Raw genomic sequence first — 22,120 nt, forward strand, 5'->3', positions numbered from 1 at the left:
CAAATTGGAAAAGAAGAAGTAAAACTGTCACTGTTTGCAGATGACATGATACTATACATAGAGAATCCTAAAGATGCCACCAGAAAACTACTAGAGCTAATCAATGAATTTGGTAAAGTGGCAGGATAAAAAATTAATGCACAGAAATCTCTTGCATTCCTATACACTAATGATAAAAAATCTGAAAGAGAAATTAAGGAACAATCCCATTTACCATCACATCCAAAAGAATAAAATACCTAGGAATAAACCTACGTAAGGAGGCAAAAGACCTTTACTCTGAAAACTATAAGATGCTGATGAAAGAAATCAAAGATGGCCCAAACAGATGGAAAGTTATACCATGTTCTTGGATTGGAAGAGTCAAAATTGTCAAAATGACTATACTATCCACTGTAATCTACAGATTCAATGCAATCCCTATCAAAATACCAATGGTATTCTTCATAGAATTAGAGCAAAAAAATCTTAAAATTTGTATGGAAAAACAAAAGACCCCAAATGGCCAAAACAATCTTTGGAAAGAAAAATGGAGCTGAAGGAATCAGGCTCCCTGACTTCAGACTATACTACAAAGCTACAGTAATCAAAACAGTATGGTACTGGCACAAAAACAGAACTATAGATCAATGGAACAGGATAGAAAGCCCAGAAATAAACCCATGAACCTATGGTCAATTAATCTATGACAAAGTAGGTAAGACTATATGATGGAGAAAAGACAGCCTCTTCAATAAGTGGTGCTGGGAAAACTGGACAGCTACATGTAAAAGAATGAAATTAGAACACTCCTTAACATCACACACAAAAATAAACTCAAAATGGATTAGAGACCTAAATGTACTGGATACTATAAAACTCTTAGAGGAAAACATAGGCAGAACACTCTTTGCCATAAATTGAAGCAAAATCTTTTTCAACCCGTCTCCTAAAATAATGGAAATAAAAACAAAAATAAACAAATGGGGCCTGATTAAACTTAAAAGGTTTGCACAGCAAAGGAAGTCATAAAGAAAATGAAAAGACAACCCACCGAATAGGAGAAAATATTTGCAAATGATGCCATAAAAAAGAATGAAATAATGCCATTTGCAGCAACATGGATGGGCCCATCACACACAAAAATAAACTCAAAATGGATTAGAGACCTAAATGTACTGGATACTATAAAACTCTTAGAGGAAAACATAGGCAGAACACTCTTTGCCATAAATTGAAGCAAAATCTTTTTCAACCCGTCTCCTAAAATAATGGAAATAAAAACAAAAATAAACAAATGGGGCCTGATTAAACTTAAAAGGTTTGCACAGCAAAGGAAGTCATAAAGAAAATGAAAAGACAACCCACCGAATAGGAGAAAATATTTGCAAATGATGCCATAAAAAAGAATGAAATAATGCCATTTGCAGCAACATGGATGGGCCTAAAACTAACACAACATTGTAAATCAAATATACTCCACAAATAAATAAATTAAATAAGTGATCTAAAGAGGTCAAAAAAAAAAAGAACAATACAGCAAGTTCTGAAGCATGTACAGTCACTGCAGCAAAGCAGGAACACCTCCTACTTGCAGAATTCAGTCTACTGTTCAAAGCCCTTGCTCCTATAGATCGTGTTAAATCCAAGAGAAGCCTAGATAATGCCCAGCCTCCATCTGGCTAACCTCCACATTCGCTGATGGTGAGTCAAGGGCAGCAACACTCAGCCCAATTCAGCACACAGGTAACTTGACCAAACAAGCTCAGCCAGAAAATTAGCTCTCACTCACCTTCTCACACCTGTACTCCCCAAACTTGACCCCTCGCACCACCTGCTGGTAGATGAGGTTGGTGGCCACATTGTCTTCTGAGGGGTTGTGCCAGGGAGTGAAGACCTCCTTGCGGAAGAAGAGCCTCCACGGGGCGTTGCGCTCCTGGGCGCCTTGCTCCTTGGCATACTGCTCACACTGGGAGATGGCGTCCATGACGTGGTCGCTGCCACTGCCCAGGGAGGACACCTGCCGGCACAGGGCTGGAGGTCACCCAGCGGAAGGGTGAGCAGGCCAGGAAGGACTGCAAGGAGCCACTGACTGTGCCATCTGTTCTCATTCGGATGGAAAACCAAGGCTCAGAGAGAGGAGGGGCTTGCCCAGGTCACCCAGGAGGCAGACCAGCATGGGACCCCTGGATCCTAGCTCATGGGCTCTGAGCTGACACAGCCATGTGAGAGTTCCCATTTCCTAGTACAAGCCTTTGGTGAAACTCTGATGGACAAATGGCCGCTGAAAACACGGGAGGCAGCTGTTGGTGAGAAAAGTCCATGCAAACGGCATCAGACAACATGTTCCTATCGCTGGACCTGCTGGGGTGAGGGGTGAGGGCTGAGGGTCACCTCTGCTGTGGGTGGTGATGCTGGGTGTGGAGGCAAAATCACCCACTCCCAGGGCCAGCTCAGCAGAGAAGATTCCAAGCCCAGATGTGCCCCGGGAGGTATACACTCTGGGTGGTCAGTAACAAGTGAAGAGGAACTACCATAGCAACCTGATAAGGAATCATATGCCCATTTGCAAATGGGAAAACTGAATCTCAGCGAGCCAGTTGCTCTCTCTCTATGCCATATTCTTCTTCTGTCACCAGCAGAGGATTGAATCCACCTGCGCACATACGACTGCAGTGAGCCCTGGATTTCAATCACCAGTGTGCTGTTGGGTTTCTCTTTAGGTGCTTAGGACCTCTCCATGATCCTAAGGAGCTGGGGCAGGACCAGGGTTACCACTGGTAACCTGTGAGGAGGAAACTGAGGCCCTGGAAGGTCAGTAACCGCGCAAGGGCACCTGAGCCAGTAGGTGGCAGCACTGGGGTGGGAGCTGGTGGGTGGCCCTGGGGGCGCCAGGAGGAGGGGCATCAGGACCAGCCTCACCTTATCAAACAGGGCGATGTAGAGGGAGAACCCGAAGCGGTCCTTGAGTGAGGTCTTGTCGGCTAGCGCTTTGCAGAGCTCCTTGGCCGTGGTTGCCGAGTCTGTCAACAGGGTCTTGGTGGTCCCGTCCATGAACGTCACAGGCAACATGATGGGCTTCTTGGACTTGGTGGCCTGAAAGTGATCCAAGGGTTTGTGGGAATCCTTTCACTTCAGAACATCTCGCTCCCTCTGAGCTCCTGGCTCCCTGCTCCCTATGGGGTTGGAGCCCTCGGACCTCAGCATCCCACGGCGCATTGGCTGTCCCTGGTCACAGGTGCTCAGGGAGCCCTGCTGTGCTCCCCACCCTGAAAGGACCTTCAGGGTCCCTGAGGTGGGGCACTAGGGCTGGGTGGTTGGGCTTTGCCACATGCAGGGGCTTCTGCCCTCCTGTCATGTAACCATCACGAGACCCTGTGAAATGAATATCTTTATTGTCATGTTGCAGATGAAGCCATTGAGACACAGAGGAAACCCCCTGCCCAAGTCACTTTGACTCTAAAGCCAGCAGATGGGAGTCATCACCACTGTGGGCTTTCCCATTCCAGTAGGCCTGAGATTCCAGAACTTGAGGGTGGGTGCTTTAATGACCACAGAATCCCCAAGTAGGCAATGTTTCTGGGGCACTGGGGTGCACTGGTGACACACACACACACACACGCCTGGGGGCCACACCTGCAGCTCCAGCCAGCTTGGTGGCTGTGTCCGTGTCCCATTGACAAAGGTCCTCCTGAGCCGCTCCTCACAGTATGGGGCGTAGCCAGGTGGTCCCCCGTGGATGAAGTTCCGCAGGTACTACGGACAGAGGACCAGCTGAGGGGGCCCCGCTCCAGCCTCCCTCGGCCTCCCCACCTGTGAGATAGTCTGGGACCTGGGACCCTCTACCGGAGTGCTCGCACCTGGACAAATGTCTCCTCCAGCAACAAACTACAAAGAAATCAAAAGGGACTAAAAACTGCACACATGTGCAGTCAGGGCAATTATGAACAATAAGATACAAAAAGGCCACAAACCAACTGCCAGGAGCCAAAGCAGGGAACTGCCCATGACCCCTGCACACAGCACCACCAAGGGGGTGGGCAGACCACCTAAGGCGCCCCGCCAGCCCGACCCACCAATCCGCCACCGCCCTCACCTCATTTAAGGCACCAGCCCGCCCCCGCTCAGGCAGTAAGCAAGGACACCTGTTTCTTGTTCTCACTCCCTCGAGCTAAAGCAGCACGAGCCCCTGTAAAGCTTGCCTGAATTTCTCGTCTGACCTCTTGTCAACTTCTATTGATTAAAGAGGACCCGGGTCGGTAACACCCGGACCATCAGAGCAGCCTCACCGGGTCTCCTGCCTCTGGTCCCTCCACGCACACTCTGAACCTGCTCCTCAAGGCCCATCCATCCACATCCCTCTTCTGCTTTCCAGGGCTCCCCACTGTCCTCCAGATCAAGTCCACCTCCCTCACGTTTGGCAGCACGGCCACCATGATCCGGCCCTGTCTAGTCTCAGCTGCACCTCCTGCCTCACCCCACACACCATAGCCCCCTTCACCCAGCTTAACTGCTCCTCTTCCTCCAGGGCCCACCTCCCTGAGCCCTCCCTCTTCACAGTGCTGACCAGCTGGGTTGATCCAGCTGGCACCTGCTCTGCCTCTGTGTCCCCAGCACCCAGGGCCTGACACTAAGGAGCAGTCACGAAAGGGCCTGAGATGAACGGAAGTGCTTCAGACCAGCATGTGGAGGGTCTAGGGGGCGCTGTTGTCAAACTCAGCATCCGCATAAATAAAATGGGGCTCAGAGGAGATAGAGTGCAGTGGTGGGTACCCAGGAGGAGGGGGCCAGGAAGATGGGCCCTGCGGAGGTGGGGAGGCCTGGGAGGAGATGACCCGGGCAGGGCCTCATTGCCAAGCCCCTCTGAGTTTCTTCCCCGTGCTCTGCCCCTCAACCCCAGGGACCGGGCGTGGCTCCCCTTCCCAACCCCGGAGGCCCAAAGCCTCCCCTACCTTAACGAACTTCTCAGAGGGGGCGAAGCAGCCCACACAGAGAGACACGAGGATCCAGCCCCGGGCATAGCTGCTCTTGGAGGGGTTGTGAGTGAGCTGCTTGCTGATCTGGCAGTAGATCTCATCCCTAGGCAGGCGGGGGTGTCAAGGACGGGAGACACACTGCCTCAGAGGGAAAGCCCCACCCCTCCCAGCAGCAGGTAGGATGCTTGCTCTCCCACTTGCCAGAGACCACCTGGGAGGAGGCAGGTGAGGCCAGGTGGGGAAGGCTGAGCCCAGGGCTCTGCGGCTACTGGAGAGGGTCTGGCTTTGGAGATAGGCTCATCAGGCATGAAGCACGCACGTTCCTGACTCCAACCCAGAGTCCACGGCCGGGGCCCCATGATCCAGAGGGTGGTGCATACCCTGCTCCTGGGCACAGTGGCCCCAGTCACTGGTGACCACTTTGATGAGAAGCACAGGCTCCCCCCGTGCCCCATCCCTCACCAAGCTGCACGGCCTGGGCAGGTGAGTTCACCTCTGAGCCTAGCCCACAGACACGGCAGCAGGTACAATTTCTACTAATGGTACATGGCAGAGCAGAAACAGGAAAGACAGCTGGGGAGTTTCTCTGGGGGATGGAATGAGTAGGGACTCTGACGTTCTCTTGATATAGTGCTATAATATTTGAATATTTAAATGGCCATGCTTTACTTTTGTAATCAGATTAAAGCAATGAAGGTAGTTTTTCGTTTTGTTTCATTTTAAAGGGAAATGATACCACCCCTTCCTTACAGGAATCCTGTGAAGAAAAATGAGCCAAGGCTTATACAGCACCTGGCACGGTGCCCAGCACAGTAAAACCCCAGGAGATGCGAGCCTAGCTGCAGCTGTGAAGATGCTGCATGCCCCCTTCAGGGCCAAGGGCGGGACCCACAAAGATGGAGTGACCACCAGGGGTCACTAACTGCTGTTCTTCCCTCTCTGAAGGGCAGGTATCTAATTCAGTGGCTCCCCAATTTTGAGAGCTCATGGACCAATGCAACCTCAAAATAAATTGTGGACATTGCTAACTTATTATCAAGACAACAAGGACATTTAAAACACACCACACGGGTTTCCCCGGTGGCGCAGTGGTTGAGAGTCCGCCTGCCGATGCAGGGGACACGGGGTCGTGCCCCGGTCCGGGAAGATCTCACATGCCGCGGGGCGGCTGGGCCCGTGAGCCATGGCCGCTGAGCCTGCGCGTCCGGAGCCTGTGCTCCGCAACGGGAGGGAGGGGCCACAACAGTGAGAGGCCCACGTAGGGCAAAAAAAAAAAAAACAAAACAAAACACACACACCACACACACAGCACCTGCCCACTATCTATATCACAATCATTTTATAAAACAAATGTAATTTTAATATCCAAAAAGTAGGAAGGGCAAAATCTCAGAACAAAGAACAGTGCTTTAAAAAGGTCAAATTTAGAAACATCCTTATTTTTCCCATCTTGCCACAGACCAGTGACAACTATCACCTGTAGCTGGGAGCCCCTGACCCCGTTCGATTCATGGACAGGTAGACGGAGGCCAAGAGGAGGGAGGGATTAGCCATGGTCCCTCAGGGAGTTGGCACCCCAGCCTTCTAACGGTCCAGGGCTCCTGGCACAGTGCTCTCTAGAAGTACCCCTTTAGGTCTGATGGTGAGATAACTGGGAGGCAAATTCTTGCCCCTAAACATACCTTGGGCAGCCACCTTTTCTTCCTGGAGGCTGGCGGCCCCAAGTGCTACATCTCTGGCGAGCGAGGTAGTCACTGGGCCTCGAGGAGCAATGAAAGGGAGGAAAACCTCTTCCTCTCTGGACCTCATGTCTCCCATTGAGAAAATGACACTTGACCTCCCCACCCGCCCCATCCTGCTGTCCTCCCAGCCAGCACACACAAGTTCACGGGATCAGCTCTCCTAACCAGCCATCCCGTGCAGATGGAGTTCTCAGAGAAGCCCTATCTGTTTTCCCTCCACTGATGCAGCTGAGTTGATTCCGTAATTGCTCCTGGAAAGTCATGGATCATCCCAGCTCCTCCCCAACACCCCAGGGACCTGAGCAAAGGCCTCTCCTGGGCCTGGGTGGGGAAGGAGCCCCTTGCAGGATCCCAGGCATTCTGACCACAGTAACCCTGACCACGGGCCTGGGCTGGGTACACCGAAGGTGCCGGCAGGGACAGGGTTACAGCAGAAGATGCATGTCAGATAATGCTAACAACAGCTACCGTTTACTGAGTGCCCACTGTGTAGGTCCTGTGTCACGCTTTCCATAGTTTTATCTGCCCACAAGCCTACAAGGTAGGTACTTTTATTATTCCATCTTTACAGATGAAGAAACTGAAGCTTACAGAGCTGAAATCACTCTACCAAGGTCACACAACCAGCTAGCAGCAGAGCTAAACCCAGGCCTGCTGAGCTTAATCAGTTGCTAAAGTGACAGAGCTACCACTCAGCCAACAAAAGCCTTTCAGGTCTGGAAGTGCGGGATGCCTCCCCTGATAGCTGCCCACTCCCTGTGCCCCTGTCCCTCAGGCACTGACCGGAGTGCTGGCCGCAGGATGCCGTTGCCAATGATGAAGTGCAGCTTCTCCAGGTTGGAGGTGGGCCGGTCCTCCAGCATGCTGTTGCCCTGTACCGTGGACTCTCCGTCATGCAGCCTCTTGGTCACCTGGGCCACAGGGAGGGGCAAGGCTTGACCGGGGCCCTGCTGCTTGCCTGAGTCTGCCCACCCCCCCCGGAGAGCAGAATCCTGGCAGTGGCCGGAGAGCTGGCTCCCCACCACTGTGATACCCCCGCCCGTGCAGAACAGATGCTGGGTGGATGCCTGGCCCGGTGCTCCGCGCTTCTGGGGATAAGGCTCCTCTGCAGCCTCCTTGACATCTAGCCCCAGCCCTACCCCAGGGAAGTCCCCTCAGCCAGGCCAGGGGCCTGCTCCTCTGACTCCTGATGGGATCCCTATCTATCTCTCTGAGGTGTGCCACACACCACTCCGACACCCAGAGTACACCTGGGTTCCAAACACCCGGCCACCGTCACCTGTCAGTAACTCCCTGGCTCCTGTGTGAATAGCCTTGGGCCTGGGTTCTTATAGATGGGCTTTTCCTCTCTGGTTTCACGTGGGCCACAGCGCCAGCCCCGCGCTCTGCCCAGAGACGTGGAGTGGGTGAAAGGGTGGGTGGCGGGAGCATGCCCCTGCAGGCGGGAGGGGTGTGGGAGGTCCTCATGTCTGCTGAGCACCCACAGCCATCCTCTCACACCAACATCCCAGGAAGCCACTAGCAGGCATTTTCTTCCCTGGGTGCCCTGGATACCGAGCAGCAGAGCTGGGACTCAAATCTGGGGTAACGTAGCTACAAGACTGGATGTGAGCCTCAGGTGGGGGACAAAATGAGGACAAAGACAAAGCAGGCTGAGGAAGCCCAGGAGGAGCAGCCTGACTCTGCTGTAGACGGGAAGGCTTCCTGGAGGAGGTGACCCCCCCAGGCACAGAAGAGGAAGGAGGAATTTTAGGCAGACGGACGTGTGTGCACAAAAGCAGGGGCGTGGAGGAACCAGTCCCTCTGCACCGTGAACGCCTTAGTTTGTGTCTGTCGGCCCTCCCGGCCTGGACAGTCCTGGAGCAATGGGCCAGGACGGCGCTCAGAAAACACAAGGTGACTAAAGGAATGACAAACAAACTAATAGTGTTAATGCCCCGTGGGCACTCTTATCCCACAGAAAAGTTCTCATCGGCTAAAAGGTCCCTGGATCAAAGGCAAAGGGTCCATGCCCTGGCATGTCCTCCCTCTCACCATCTGCCACTACAGCCCTCCCCAGCTCTCGTGGCCCATCTTCCGGGAAGCCTCCCTGACCGACCCCAGCCTGAGCACAGCGCCCTCTTCCTTACATCCTGTCTGCCTGATCATATCCAACGCTGTCCTGCTGGCCATCCTGGTCCCCTGAGGACAGGCAGTATCCACTCCACTCCCCTCCCTGTTGGTCCCTAGCCCAGCCTTGCCCCAGCCTGGGCCACCAAGGCCGTGCAGGGTCTTTTCTGACCTCCTCTGTCAGTTTGGACTTCTTCTTCAAGGTCAAGTGCACCAGTTTGTGCCTCACGCTGCTCTTCTTCTGCCCCTCAGGGAGCTGGGCCTGCCGGACAAACTGGGGTCAGAGTCAAACGACTGGACCGAAAGTAATGACAAGAGCAGTTGACAATGTGATTAGAACTGTCTCACCTCCACACTAACGTGTACCACCCCAGCCCATCAGCCAAGTGACAAATGGGAAAACTGAGACTGAAAAGTGTAGTAACCCACCCACCGCCTCCCAACAAGTCAAAATTGAAGCTGGCTCTGACTGCAAAGCCCATCTGCCCTGCCACGTGGCCTCAATCGTGGTCAGCACTTTACAGTTTATATCAAGCTCACACTATTCGTTCCCAGGTGTAGACAGAGGAGGCCAGGGGTCAGCGAGGTGAGGCAGAGGCAAATTTTAGGATGCTTCTTCTTCTGAGGACCTTAAGGCTGGGGATGGCTTGGAAGGGACCGTGGCCAGAGGTCACCTGGGACTCACCTCGCCCTCGCCCTGCAGGGCCTGAAGCTCCCTCTTATATGTTTTCTTGCCCAGAGTCTCATAAATCTTGGTCATCACAGGAATCTTCTCGCTGCCGTCACTCATGGCCGTGTGGTACTTGGGCTCAGGGAGGTCCCCCATGAACCGGAGGATAGTGATCCAGACCGCCAGGGCCGCCTGGGGACAGACCCATGCCAGTCAGAAAGCCTGAGCGCAGGATGTCGCTAAAGCCATCAAAATGACCCAGGGGTGGGGGAGAGGCTGGAGAACCCCACTCCCGCCAACCGGAGGAGGACCACTGAGCTGAGTGCCTTGTGGGTGCTCCTCGGGGCCTTGCCCTGTGGCCCGGCCGCAGGCTGGGTGCGGGATGAAGTCAGCCCAGGTCCCTGCACAGCTGGAACCCAGCCCCTTGGCACCCGCGCTGCCAGCACAGACAGCCCCAGCCCTCACCAGCTGGTCGCCCTCATCGTCGTGGTACAGCAGTGGCTGCTTGAGCGGCCGCCGGTTGTACGTGTGCGTGGTCGTGCCCTGGAAGTAAGTGGCAGCGAACTTGGCGAATTTATACTCGGAGAGGTCCTCCTCATCCTCATCAGGCAGGGGCAGGGCCGCATCCAGGTCTTCCTCCACCATCTCCCTCCGCCCGCGCTCCAGGTCCTGGGGAGACAAAAGGGGTTCCCTGCCATAGGGGCAAATGGGGCTGGGCTGCTGTCCCCCAGCCTGTCCCTGTAGGGCCAGCTCTTCCTCCAGAAGTGTAGGGCGCTGTTCATTCCGTTCACGCCCCAGACAGAGCCCAGTGCAAGGTAGATCCTCAACACATGAATGAATAAAGGTTTGTGAATGGCCCTGGAGAGGGACAGTCATTGGCCCAAGGTCATACGGCAGGCTGGTGGCTGGACAGGGCCTGGGACTGCAGCCCCGTCCCAGGTCATCACAGCTGCCTTCCTCTCAGAGGGGACCACGTGGACTTTAACACAGAGGGGCACAAGAGGAGGGACGGCACCACATTGGGGCCTGTCCCAGCCCCTTCCCCAGCTTGGTACCTCGAAACCACTAGGTGCCTGGCCCTCCTGGCCTGGCAGGCTGCCCGAAGTCCCCAGGAAGCCAAACATCTTGTCCACCATGTCCGAGTGATTGATGGGCTCGTGGCGGGCCCTCTCCATCTGTTCCAGGAGCTCCTTCTTCCGCCGAGCCTCCTCCTTCTCCTTCAACTCCCGCTCTGCGTCCTCACGGGCCAGCTGGGCCAGGCGCTCCTGCGAGGTGGGGGTGATGCAGCGTCAGGGAGCAAGCCCCCCGTGGGGAGCCCACGGGAGCCCCTGCAGCAGCCAGGCCAGAGTCCCAACCTCCTTGGGGCCCTCCTGACCGCTGGGAAGGACGGAGCCTCGGGCCTCTCCACCCTGGGACACACCTGCTCAGCCCTCACAGCCCATTGCAGACAGATGCCTGGTGCTGAGCCAGAGACAGCTCACAACAAGCTCAGACAGTAATGTCACCTGCCTGCCTCGAGGCTCAGCTGTGACGACCTCCTCCAGGAAGCCTGCTCAGGTCTCCCCACCCGAAAGGGACCACACCAACCCAAAAATCCAAGAGCCACTGGGTATAGGCTCTAGACCACCACTGTCCAATAGAAATATAATGCAAGCCATGTATGTAGTGGCTACATTCAAAATAGTTTTTTTAAAAAATAGGTTAGATCAACTTTAATAATGTATTTCATTTAACCCAATATTTCCAAAGTATTATCTTGACATGTAATTAATATTAAAAAAATAGTACTATTTTATATTCTTTTTTTTTTTTTTAAACTGAGTCTTCAAAATCTAGGGTGTAATTGGGAATTCCCTGGCAGTCCAGTGGTTAGGACTCAGTGCTTTCACTGCTGTGGGCCCGGGTTCGATCCCTGGTCGGGGAACTAAGATCCCGCAAGCCTCGCTGCGTGGCCAAAAAGAAAAAAAAATCAAGTGTGTATTTTGCACTAATAATGCCTTTCCCTTTCAAGTGCTCAGTAGCCACACATGACTGGGGGTTCCCACCCCGGCTCAGGCTGTTTATCCTGTTACAACACAGCTGAGGGCCTGGACCCACTCGCTCTGCTCTGGAGCCACAGCCCTCTGGCCTGGCCTGACACAGAACAGGCACCCAGCGCACGAAGGAAGGAAGGTCGCGTGGACAGAGGCTGGACGGCCGGTGTTGGCTGAGGGCTGCTGAACCAGTGAATGGATGTCTAAGGAGTCGGCACATCCCCAGCTCACCTGATGCTTGCGTTCAGCCTCCTCCTTGGCCCTCTTGGCGCTCATCTCCTTCCGGAGCTTCTCCTCCTCTGCCAGCCGCATTTTCTCAGCCTCCAGGCGCCGCAGGTACTGGGGGAGGGGGCGGCAGGGTGCACACCAAACCGTGTGTGACCCTCACGGTGCTTCCCGCCAGCTCGACCCCACCCCACCCCACCCCGGCTGAGTTCTGGGACTGGGAATGACTTTGCCAAATAATTTGGTAGAGGGAAACTGAGGCACATGAGAAACCCTCCAGGTGCCAAGGCGGGTTGGGGGCACCGCTGATACCAAAGCCAAAGCAGGTTCACCTTGGCCTCCCGAAGAGTCACAACAGGGACTAGGCCCCTGCCCTGCCCCTGGCTGGAAAGAGGGAAATGAGGGTCCAGTCCTGTGCATGCCTCTGAAGAGGTAGAGCCCTACATCCCCAGCCCCCGACAGGCTCAGGCCACACGTGGGGGGCGATATGTCTGCCTGAGGTGGAAGAGCACCCCTCGGAGGACACAGCTGTCACAGGGCTCAGAGCTGTGGCTGCTGTGGACCTGGGACCCTTACCTCAGCCCTGAGGCGCCGGTGCAGCCTGCGGGCGATCATGCCCCGGGCGTAGGCCTGCACGGTGATCACAGCCCAGAGGCGATGACGGAAAGCCTTGCGCACCAGGTAGGCGCGGCAGCGGGCCTGGAACCCGATGATGCGCCGGCGGGCCAGGCAGTACTGCTGGTGCAGCTTCCGGGAGCGGTGCAAGGCCTGCAGCCGCAAGAAGCCCAACCGCATCTGCAAAGATGGCCACCTGCTCAGAACCACTGCCCTGATTCCAGACCAACCCTGCCCGTGGAGGTCACTGCCCCGGGCTCCACTCTCCAACCTGCATGCCCCGAAGGCACAACTGTCTCCTCTCAGACCAAAGTTTCCCAGGGAGTGGCCTTGGCTTCCCCTGAGATGCGGACCCCCCAGGAGACTCCCATCCTCAGAGCAGGAGTGGGCCTCCTTCTTGTCCACCTCCCCAGCCCCAAGGCCAGTTCCTTCACAGAGGTCCATGTGACACACCCGTTCCTGGCCCCCTCTGAGGTGTTTAATAACCCAGGTGCTCATCACCCACCAAAACATTCCAGAAGAAAAGCACAAACATTGCTGACCAGATAGGGAGAGCTGCAAAAACCAGACTCGGACTTTGGGCTGGAGGAATGGTAGGGGCTGGCAGGGTGACAAGAGGTCAGCCAGGCCCCGCAAGCAGGTAAGTCCTGCTGCTATGGCAACAGGGCCAGGTTCAAAGGCTTCGTGAGGCAACAAGCAGCTCCCTCGAGGAGGCTCACCAGCCCGTAGTTCCTCCTGCAGTTGTGGCCCCGCCAGTGCCTCTGGATCAGCGTGGCAGCATTCTTCAGCTTCAGGAAGTTGGACCTAAAACAGCAGTATGATGCAGGAGGACCTCTGCCAGGGTCCGGGTGGGGTTTGGAATTAGGAGAGCAGGGCTGAGTCCCAGCTCTGTGTCTCCTTGGCTCCATGACCTTGGGCAAAGGCATATAACTTCTCTGCACCTCAGCTTCCTCATCTGCAAAATGGGCAGAATAATACCTGCCCTGCCTGTCTCACAGCCTTGTCACATAAACCCAGTAAGGTGGACATTCAGAAGGTTACTCATGAATAAATGTATGAGTAGTCAGTAAATAAAGATTAAACACTTTGAAAACTGTAAACATCACTTATTACTGACTATCTAACTCCCTCATTTTATAGGTGAAGAAACTGAGACTTGATGAGGTTGGGGCTGGGGCCCTGGTCTTCTGACTGAGTGAGCACCATGCTGTTCCCTGTGTACACTAGGCAGCTTCTACAGGCTGACAGTCACCTTCAACCTGATGGAGGACAAGAGACCACACATCAAACAGCAGGTGTCTCCTGAACGTAGAAATAAATAAGGGAGGAGTGAAGGATGGCTATGTCAGTGTGGGTGAGCCAGCAAGCCAATTCCTGGATACACGCACAAACGAGGGCACAGCCGTGGGAGGGGGCGGACAGGTTGATGGACAGACAGGTGGATGGATGGACAAAGGATGGCTAGACAGATGGACAAGTGGGTAGACGGATAGAGGAAGGGAGTGACCAGATGAACTGCAAAAGATGCAGGCTGTGGGATTTTTGTGGAGCCTGAATCACACTCCAGAGTCAGCCCTGCCCATCTGTGAACTGACACAGCTGTACACATGCCCCTTACATGGAATATGGGACACACTTTGTAACTCACAAAATCTCAGATTTCCTCTTTGGGAAATTTCATCAGGCATCTGAGACCAACAGAAGGTCCACTTGTGTGCCTCATGTACCCACGTGTGCAAGCCTGTGTGTCAGTGGGGGTACTGTGTTACTGGGCACGGCGGCACAGATGGGTCCCCGTGCCTGAGTGTTCAACCCTGTTCGCATGACCCTGTGTGCATGCTGTGCACGTGTGTGTGTGTGTTTCTGTGTGTGCACATGGGTGTTTATTCCGTGTTCACATGGGAGGAACAGAGGTGAGCCAAGCACACGCACACGCGCACACACACACACACACACACACACACACACACACACACACACACACACACACACACACACACACACACACACACATACACACACACACACACACACATGCGGGCTGAGGTGGGGAAGAGCTGGTCCAGGCACGAACCTGTCTTTGAACCCCCGGATGACCTTCTGGAGGAGGATGACTCTGTCAGTGATGGCCTTGTCCCGTTCCACCTCCAGCAGCATGTCGTGGTGGTCCTGGAGGGCAGAGCTCCTGAGCGGCGCCCCTACCAACCTCTCCAGTCCCAGAGCTGAGGCCGCCCCAGGTGGGCCCCCTCTTCCTTCACTCAGAGCCCAGGTCTAGGGCTCAGTTGGGCCCCAAAGGCTCCCAACCCTGCTCTGGTCCCACGGGGAAGCCTCTCACAGCCACAAGTACAGACAGGTACTGTCATGGTGGATGCCAGAGGCCTGGGAGGGACAAACGGAGCAGGAGGGGCCTAATTTGACTGCATGGAGTCGGGGGCCCAACACGCACACACACTGGCTTCATCCTATGGCCATCTCTACCCAAGTCCCAGCTCTTCTAGGTGTCTCTGTCACATCAGACCCTGGCCTGAGCCAGGCCACCACCGTTCCTCTCTAGGATCTTAGAAACAGCCTCCTAACCAGTCTCCTGTCCTCTGTTGCTCCCCCTCTGGCCTTCCCTCAAGGACAGATCTCACAGAGATACGCCACTGGCTCCCGGGGTCAAGCCTGGTCTCCTCCCCTGGCACCCAGGTCCTCTACCATCAGGCCCTGCCCACTTCTCCAGCCCCCTCTCCTTCTCACCCCTGAGCCCCTAACCCTCACTCCAGTTGGACAAAACTCATGGTGCGTTCAATACATGAATCAAATATCTCCATGTGCCAGCCATGTGCTAGGTGCTGGGGTGAGGCTGCAATGAACCAGGCAGACCTGGGCCCTGCCCTTGGGAATCTCAGTCTGGTGGGGGAGGAACATCCATCAGATAATCACAGGACACATCACTTGGGGAAAGGGCCCAGCACAGAGGGGCTACTCAGTCAAGGCTTTCTGAACGAGTGAGTGAATGAATGAGAAGCAGATGTTTGGGGTCTGGAAACCACTACTGGTTTCTGAAGAGCCCAGAAAAGTGAGGATGTGGAGGATGTGGACAATGATGTCTCTGGCACTAGATGCCATCGTGCTGCTTGCCTTCCCTCCCTTACCCACGTGGGCTGGGCATCAGAACCACAGTCTGGAAGCCCTGCTCTCCACTCCAGGGCAGCGCCTGACCATGGGCACCTCACCTCTACGTGCTAAGCCTCTGAAACGGGCATAATAATTCTACCTCACAGGTTGCTGTGATGACTAAGTGAGTGATGATGGACAAAAAGCCCCCAGTGGGGCCTGGCCCACGGAACGTGCTCTCCAGGCGACAGTTGTGAGACACACAGGCAGGGAACAGTCAACACATTTTTCCGATGAGGAAATGAAGGCTCAGAGAGATGAAGGCACTAGCCCAGGCCCCTCAGCCAGGGAGGAATTAGACTAGACCCCAGGACTCCCTCCAGCGCAGGGCTGGCTCCCCCGTTCCCTCTCCCCAGCTGTCCTGGTCTGCCTGGGCCCACCCTATGCAGAGGAAGGAGCCCTGCCCCATCACCCAGGACAGCCAGAAATCTAGAACAGCAGAAATGGACATGGAGAAGCCAGCGCTCACGCTGTCCCTGCTCTAGCTGTCCCGTCTCCGCCAGCTCCAGCAAGCTCCCCTGGCCCAGCTTCCTGTTCCCAGCCCTGCCCAAGGTGTGGTGGGAGACAGAGGGCCCCAGGTGTCTGCTCGGGGAGCGCGGGAACAGGCCCGGGGACACCAGAGAGCAAGGTGAGTAGCACACGGCCGACCACAGCCTAGCATGAGCCCCGCCTGGCAGGAAAAAAGGGAATGGACCAAAGGTACACTCAAGAGCCCCCTACCACAAGCACATCCCATTTTACAGACGGGAAAATGAGGCTCAGAAAGGGCCAGTGACCTGCCCAAATTCCCAGGACAGACAACCACAGGGTCAGGACTGAATCCAGGCCTCCCTGATGAGCCCACCTCTGGCCTTCGGTTTCCTCACCCAGGGTCACTGCTCCAGCCCCACCTCCAGGTCATAGATGCTCTCAAATACCAACTGCCCCTCCACTACCCGCTCCAACCAGCCACAGCTGCAGGGCAGGAGGATCACAAAGGCCCAGCCCTGACCCCATTCGGCGCAGCACCTCCTCTATAGCACACCCCTAGGACCTGTTCCCACCGTGACGGGGAGTTCACAGCCCTGCCAAGGCAGCCAGATTCAGAGGCCGTGCTCACTTTCAGAAAAATCTTGGTTTTGCCAATCTGCCAGTCATCGTGGGTGCCCAGCACAGCCTCAGCCATGCGCTGACATGTCCCGCGAAGGTCATCCTGGGGGGTACATAAGAGAATGGGTGGCCCCACCAGTGGAAAGGCCACCTGGTGTCCCTCCCAAGGCTGGGAGGCAGGGCTCTTGCTCCAGCTCTGGCCCTAACTCTGTGTGGCCACAGCCGGGCCCTGCCTTCTCTGACCCTCACTCTCCTCCTTAGCTCGGCCCGATGATCATAAAACCCTCACCTCCAGCTAACAGCCAGGGCCCACTCACCACATGTGTCAAGTCCACACCAGCCGAGCGTGGCGATGGAAGCTCTCAGATGCACTCCACTGCCTGAGCCCAATTTTCCCAGCCATACCTGAGGTGGCCGAGCTGATGTCATGCCCAGCACACTGTTCCAATGAGAACACTGGGGCCTTTGCCCAGCCCAGAGCTGGGACCCTCCCTCCCGCCCGCCTATGCCCCCAGCTCCGTACCTGCTTGTAGGCCGGCTTCACGCCGGGCAGCAGTACTCGGTACCGCTCCACGAACTCCACAAAGCTGTAACGGATGGGATAGCCGGCTCGGCGGATTCGGATGGTCTCCATCATCCCCGAGTACCGCAGCTGGCGCACACACAGGTGCCGGTCGAACAGCTGCCAGGCAAGGAGCCAAGGGCGTCAGTGCTGGAGGCTCCTGCTGGGAGGCCAGCCCTGCTCTGTATTTTCCTGGCCCCAGACAAAGGCCCCGAGAGGCCAAGGTCACACAGCAGATGAGGAGCAAAGGCGGGACCAGACGTGGCTCTGCAGTCCAAACCCAGAGAGCAGCACGGAATAAGGCCCTCATGTGGGGTGAGCTGAGTGCTTTAGGGCACAGAGGACAGCCAGCTTAATTCCCCTTGGGACATCTCGAGGGGGCTTCGTGGAAGACCTTTGCTCTAACCCTGACAGGAGAGAGGGTGCTGGAGGGGCTAGCTCATGCAAAGGTGAGCAAGCCTGAAAGCACAGGACATGTTGGGGGATTTTATGGGGACTGAGGGGCTAATCCATGCCAGGATTATGGTTGTGCAGGTGGTGGGTGCCTTGTACAACCCCAGGGGTCCCCCTTCATATTATAGCCATCTTAGATTGATAGTTTTTCAGACAGCTTTCTGGCTGCTGACAGCAAAGTACCTTCCTTAAGGAAGAGATACATTTTTCTAATTGGCACAAAGTCATTTTTGTGATAGCAGCAGGGTTGGTGGATGGGCTGTGAAGGACCTGAGAGGCCAGGCTAGGGAAGCAACAGAAGGTGACCGGGTCAGATTTGTGTTTGAGAACCATGTCTCTCACTGCAGTGGGGAGGAGGACGGGAGTCCTCCTGACAGGAGGCAGGGAGGCAGGAGACCCAGGGAGGAGGTCCTGCAGCCAAGGGCCAGGCCACAGATGCTGAGGTCAGCCCAAAGAAGGTTCCAGAGGCATCTGAGAGCAAGAGAGATGGTGCCCAACTACAGGGCCCTGGCCTCGGTCCCCTGGACCTCCTGCCTTAGAGGGGAGCTCGCTGGGTCCCTCTGTGACTCTCACGCCCCTGAAGACCCGGTCCTGATCAGGGGGACTTGCCAGCCCACTCTGGGGAATGCTTCCAGGCAAGGGACAGGGGACAGAGTTAGCATGCGGAAGGCTGGCTGCCGCCACCTGTTTCCTCTCCCCGCAGGCACTTTCCCTGGCCCAGTACTGGCCTCCCGCCTTCCGTCCCTCCCCAGACCCTCAGGCCCCAGCTTCCCCTGGGCCTCCCCCCTCCTATCTCTGGGAAGAGGCTTGTGGTAAACAACACCTCCCAGAGCTGGGGAAGGAGAGGGCTCCCAGGGAGGGGCGGCCCAGGGTCCTGGATCTGCAGCCTCAAGCCCCTCAACCTCCCTGAGCCTCTGGTCCCACATCTCAAACATGGGGCCATAAAGGTCCCTCCCTCCTGGGCTGTTGGGAAGGTTGAATGAGGCTGTGGAGAGACGATCCATTCTGCTCCAGACACACAGAAAGGGCTCAACAGATGTTATTCAGAAAAGCCAAAAACGAAAATGTTCCCAACCAGTCAAAGGAATCCAGGAAGGGTTCCAGGAGGAGGTGGTCATTGGCTGGACCAAAGGAGAGAAGGCTTTCAAAGTCAGGGCCACAGCAAGAAACACAGCTGCCATTTGCTGAGTGCCTCCCCAGGCGCCAGGCAGTTTGCATGCATTATTGCATGGAATACCCCCAGGAGGTGGGTATGATCAGTCCCATTTCCATATGTGAGGAAACTGAGGCATGAAAGAATGAAGTGACTTGTCTACAGTCACCCAGTGAGAAGGTGTTGGAGTTGGGATTTGAATCTGGCTTGAGCCCACTACTACAGAGTCCAGGCTCTTTGCAGGGCACCTGCTGCCTCCAGTAAATAGGAACTTTGCTCTTTAAGCCCCTCAGGGGCCCTGCCATTCCCCACAGAGCACAAAGTCTCACATGGCCCAGCCCACCCTGCCCCTTCGGCCCAGCCCCTCCCACCCCCCAGGCTGGCCCCATCTGCCGCCCCCTTGCCCCCTCCCAGGCCAGGGCTGCTCACCATGGGCTTCTTGAACTCGTTGGGCTTGATGCAGCGCACGAAGAAGGGCTGGCAGGCACCCAGCGTGCGCATCAGCAGCTCCAGCGACCGCTTGAACTGGCTGCTGAGTGTGGGCGAGCGCTTCCTGGTCTCGGCGCCCTGGGGGGATGGACCACAGCGATGGGAGGGGCTGACCCGTGACCCTCCAGCCCTCCGGAAGGGAAACAGGAGGGGAGAGGTCAACTGGTCAAGGGCCTGAGGGAGAGCCGCCCAAGGAAGCAGGCTGGCCAGGCACATGGGTTTTCCTGTGACCCGCCTGGTCTGGGCTGGAGCTTGGATCCCAGACGCACCCCCTTCTGGGAAGCCTCCCCGATCCTGGGCCCGGGAGCGCGGCACATGCCCTGGTGTGCTGGCTGACTCTGGGCAAGACGAAGCCCCTCTCTGAGTCTCCATCCTCCCTTCCCAGCATAAACGAGTGGCCAGACTTGGTGGCCTCAGGACGATGAGGTCATCTCTAGAGACGGGTTAGACAGACCTAAATTCAAACCCTGGCTCACCACCTCCGAGTCCCGTGATTTTAGGCAGGTCACTAAGCAGCACTGAGCCTCAGTCTCCTAAATGGGAATATTGCCATCTATCTAGCTGAGCAGGCTGCGAGAGTCTGTTTCAGTAAACAGCAGCCCTGGGAGGGCGTCCCTGTGGGATTAGCAGGTCAGCAGCAGGGGGGCGGGGCAGACCCAGATAAGCCTCCTAAGAAGGCACACAGCTGGCCTCTGGCCGCCGTTCAGCACCAAGGCCCAAGGGCCCCGTGCTCCACCAGCCACTCTCTGGGTGAGCCGGCCAGCGACCCCCTGCATCTCCCTGCCCTGTTGGGGTCCCCCTCTCAGAAGACTATGAAATGAGTTGGGGTCCTGGGGGAGGACCTGAGCAACAAACAAACAGGAAGCAGAACCTCTCAGGCCAAGAAAGTGAACACAGAAACAAGATTCCATTCCAAAGCATTTTGATGTTATTGTTTTCCTGGCAATTTCTTTTGGGTGAGGATTTTTTATTAGTGAATTTGATTATTATTTTAAGATTTTATATTTTAAATGAGTCATCATTTTATCTGATATCCTGTAGCACGAAAAACCAAGGATGCAGATGTCGATGTGTGAGATATGTGGGGGAAGGGAGAGGCATTTAACCCATTCTAAAGTTAGACCATACGCCCCCGGAACGAAATGAAACTTGCCAAGAAACAGCAAATGCTTGCTATTCTGAAATTTGCCATGTTTTGTTTTAGTATTATCTGGAATATATTCTAGGATTTTGCCAAGAGAAGCTGAGGAGTATTTGCACTGGGGTAGGGTGAATGTCAGGTCTGTAGCCCCCAAGTCTGCCCCAGAACCTGATCCAGCAACAGCACTGGGTGACCCCCCAATTGGGGGGGAAGCTGTCCAGTGTGGGCTGTACCCAGCTTGCATTAAAGGCCTTGCCAGGAGCACGTGTGTGCACACACAGCACAGACACACAACACACACAGCACACATACACAGACACACAGACACATAACACACAAATGTATACACAGACACACATGTACACACACAACCCACAAATACACACGACACACACACACAACACACATACACACACCACACACACAGAAATACACACACAGAGCATACCCGCACACACAGCACACAGAGCATGCACACATGCACAATACACACAAACAACATACACACACATAGGACACACCCTTCTTTGGTTTCGATCAGCACTCTGGAACTACTCCTTTCTGTCTGTCTTCCCTGCTGGGCTGTGAGCCCCGTGAGGACAGGCGGGTCTGCCTTGTTTACTGCTGTGCCCCAGGGCCTGGCACAGCAACAATCAACAACACTTTGCTGAACTGAAGTGGTGCTGAACTGGTTGCTAGCATCCATGGGCTCCAAGAAATTGTCCACCTGCTCAAGCCACAGATCTAGGAACCATTCCCAACTCCTCCTCTCTCATATCCAATATGTCAGCAAATCTTATTGGCTCTACCTCCAAAATGGACCCAGAATCTGACCCCTTCTTAGCACTTCCTCCACCGTCAGCCTGGTCCAAGCTGCCTGCATGGCTCTCTCGTTTTTGCAATAACCTCCAAACCAGTCTCCCTGTTTCTGTCGCCCACTCTCCACACTGCCCTCCACTCCACTATCGACACAGTGATAGTGAGTGAGTGAGGCTGTTAAAACACAAATCCAGTCGTGTCTCCCCTCCCTCAGCCAGCTCAAAATCCTCAGTGGCTCCCCAGTTCACTCAGCATGAATGCCAAGGTCCTTTGTAAGAACCCACAGACCCCACAGGACCTGGTCCCAGTTACCTCCAGCCTCTCCACCACTTTATTCCCTCCCTTCCAGCCACCCCTGGCTCCATGCTCTTCCCAGGGCAGGTTGGGGCTTAAAAAGCACCTTAGGGTTTTGCACTTGCTGTTGTTCCCTCTCCCTGCGATGCTTTTCCTCCGGAACGCACGTGGCTGGCTTCTTCACTTCCTCACCAACCTCTCAGTAAGGCCTTTCCTGATCCCCTATTCAAAACTGCAAAGCTCCACCACCAGCACCCTTCCCTCCTTCATTTTTCCCCATCTCCTAAGTCAGCATCTGACATTATGTAATCCACTTATTTATTTGCTTATTAACTATTTCCTCCTTCTGCTAGAGCATAAGCTCCACGAGGACAGAGGTTTCTTTCTGTTTTGTTCACTACTGTGTCCCCAGGACATATGACGATGTCTGACATATAACAGGCATTCAGGGGGCTTCCCTGGTGGCGCAGTGGTTGCGCGTCCGCCTGCCGATGCAGGGGAACCGGGTTCGCGCCCCGGTCTGGGAGGATCCCGCGTGCCGCGGAGCGGCTGGGCCCGTGGGCCATGGCCGCTGAGCCTGCGCGTCCGGAGCCTGTGCTCCGCGGCGGGAGG

The 22,120-nt window shown here is 55.3% G+C and overlaps 1 protein-coding gene across 1 annotated transcript in view; it reads right to left on the reverse strand.

The window, feature by feature from the left end:
* Nucleotides 1-1,756: 1,756 nt before the first annotated feature.
* MYO7A (myosin VIIA) overlaps nucleotides 1,757-22,120 on the reverse strand; it is a 45,834-nt gene continuing 25,470 nt past the window's right edge. The window contains exons 14-29 of the mRNA XM_028500899.2: nucleotides 19,195-19,332; nucleotides 17,121-17,279; nucleotides 16,608-16,700; nucleotides 14,424-14,518; nucleotides 13,069-13,153; nucleotides 12,311-12,529; nucleotides 11,741-11,848; nucleotides 10,532-10,741; nucleotides 9,942-10,145; nucleotides 9,492-9,668; nucleotides 8,979-9,068; nucleotides 7,481-7,608; nucleotides 4,932-5,058; nucleotides 3,616-3,735; nucleotides 2,902-3,075; nucleotides 1,757-1,999 (exon numbers count right to left, since the gene is read on the reverse strand). Of these exons, the coding sequence (XP_028356700.2) occupies nucleotides 1,757-1,999; nucleotides 2,902-3,075; nucleotides 3,616-3,735; nucleotides 4,932-5,058; nucleotides 7,481-7,608; nucleotides 8,979-9,068; nucleotides 9,492-9,668; nucleotides 9,942-10,145; nucleotides 10,532-10,741; nucleotides 11,741-11,848; nucleotides 12,311-12,529; nucleotides 13,069-13,153; nucleotides 14,424-14,518; nucleotides 16,608-16,700; nucleotides 17,121-17,279; nucleotides 19,195-19,332 (2,370 nt within the window). The remainder of the gene's footprint in view (nucleotides 2,000-2,901; nucleotides 3,076-3,615; nucleotides 3,736-4,931; nucleotides 5,059-7,480; nucleotides 7,609-8,978; nucleotides 9,069-9,491; nucleotides 9,669-9,941; nucleotides 10,146-10,531; nucleotides 10,742-11,740; nucleotides 11,849-12,310; nucleotides 12,530-13,068; nucleotides 13,154-14,423; nucleotides 14,519-16,607; nucleotides 16,701-17,120; nucleotides 17,280-19,194; nucleotides 19,333-22,120) is intronic.

The sequence above is a fragment of the Physeter macrocephalus genome, chromosome 16, assembly GCF_002837175.3.
Source record: "Physeter macrocephalus isolate SW-GA chromosome 16, ASM283717v5, whole genome shotgun sequence".
Taxonomy (NCBI): Eukaryota; Metazoa; Chordata; class Mammalia; order Artiodactyla; family Physeteridae; genus Physeter; species Physeter macrocephalus.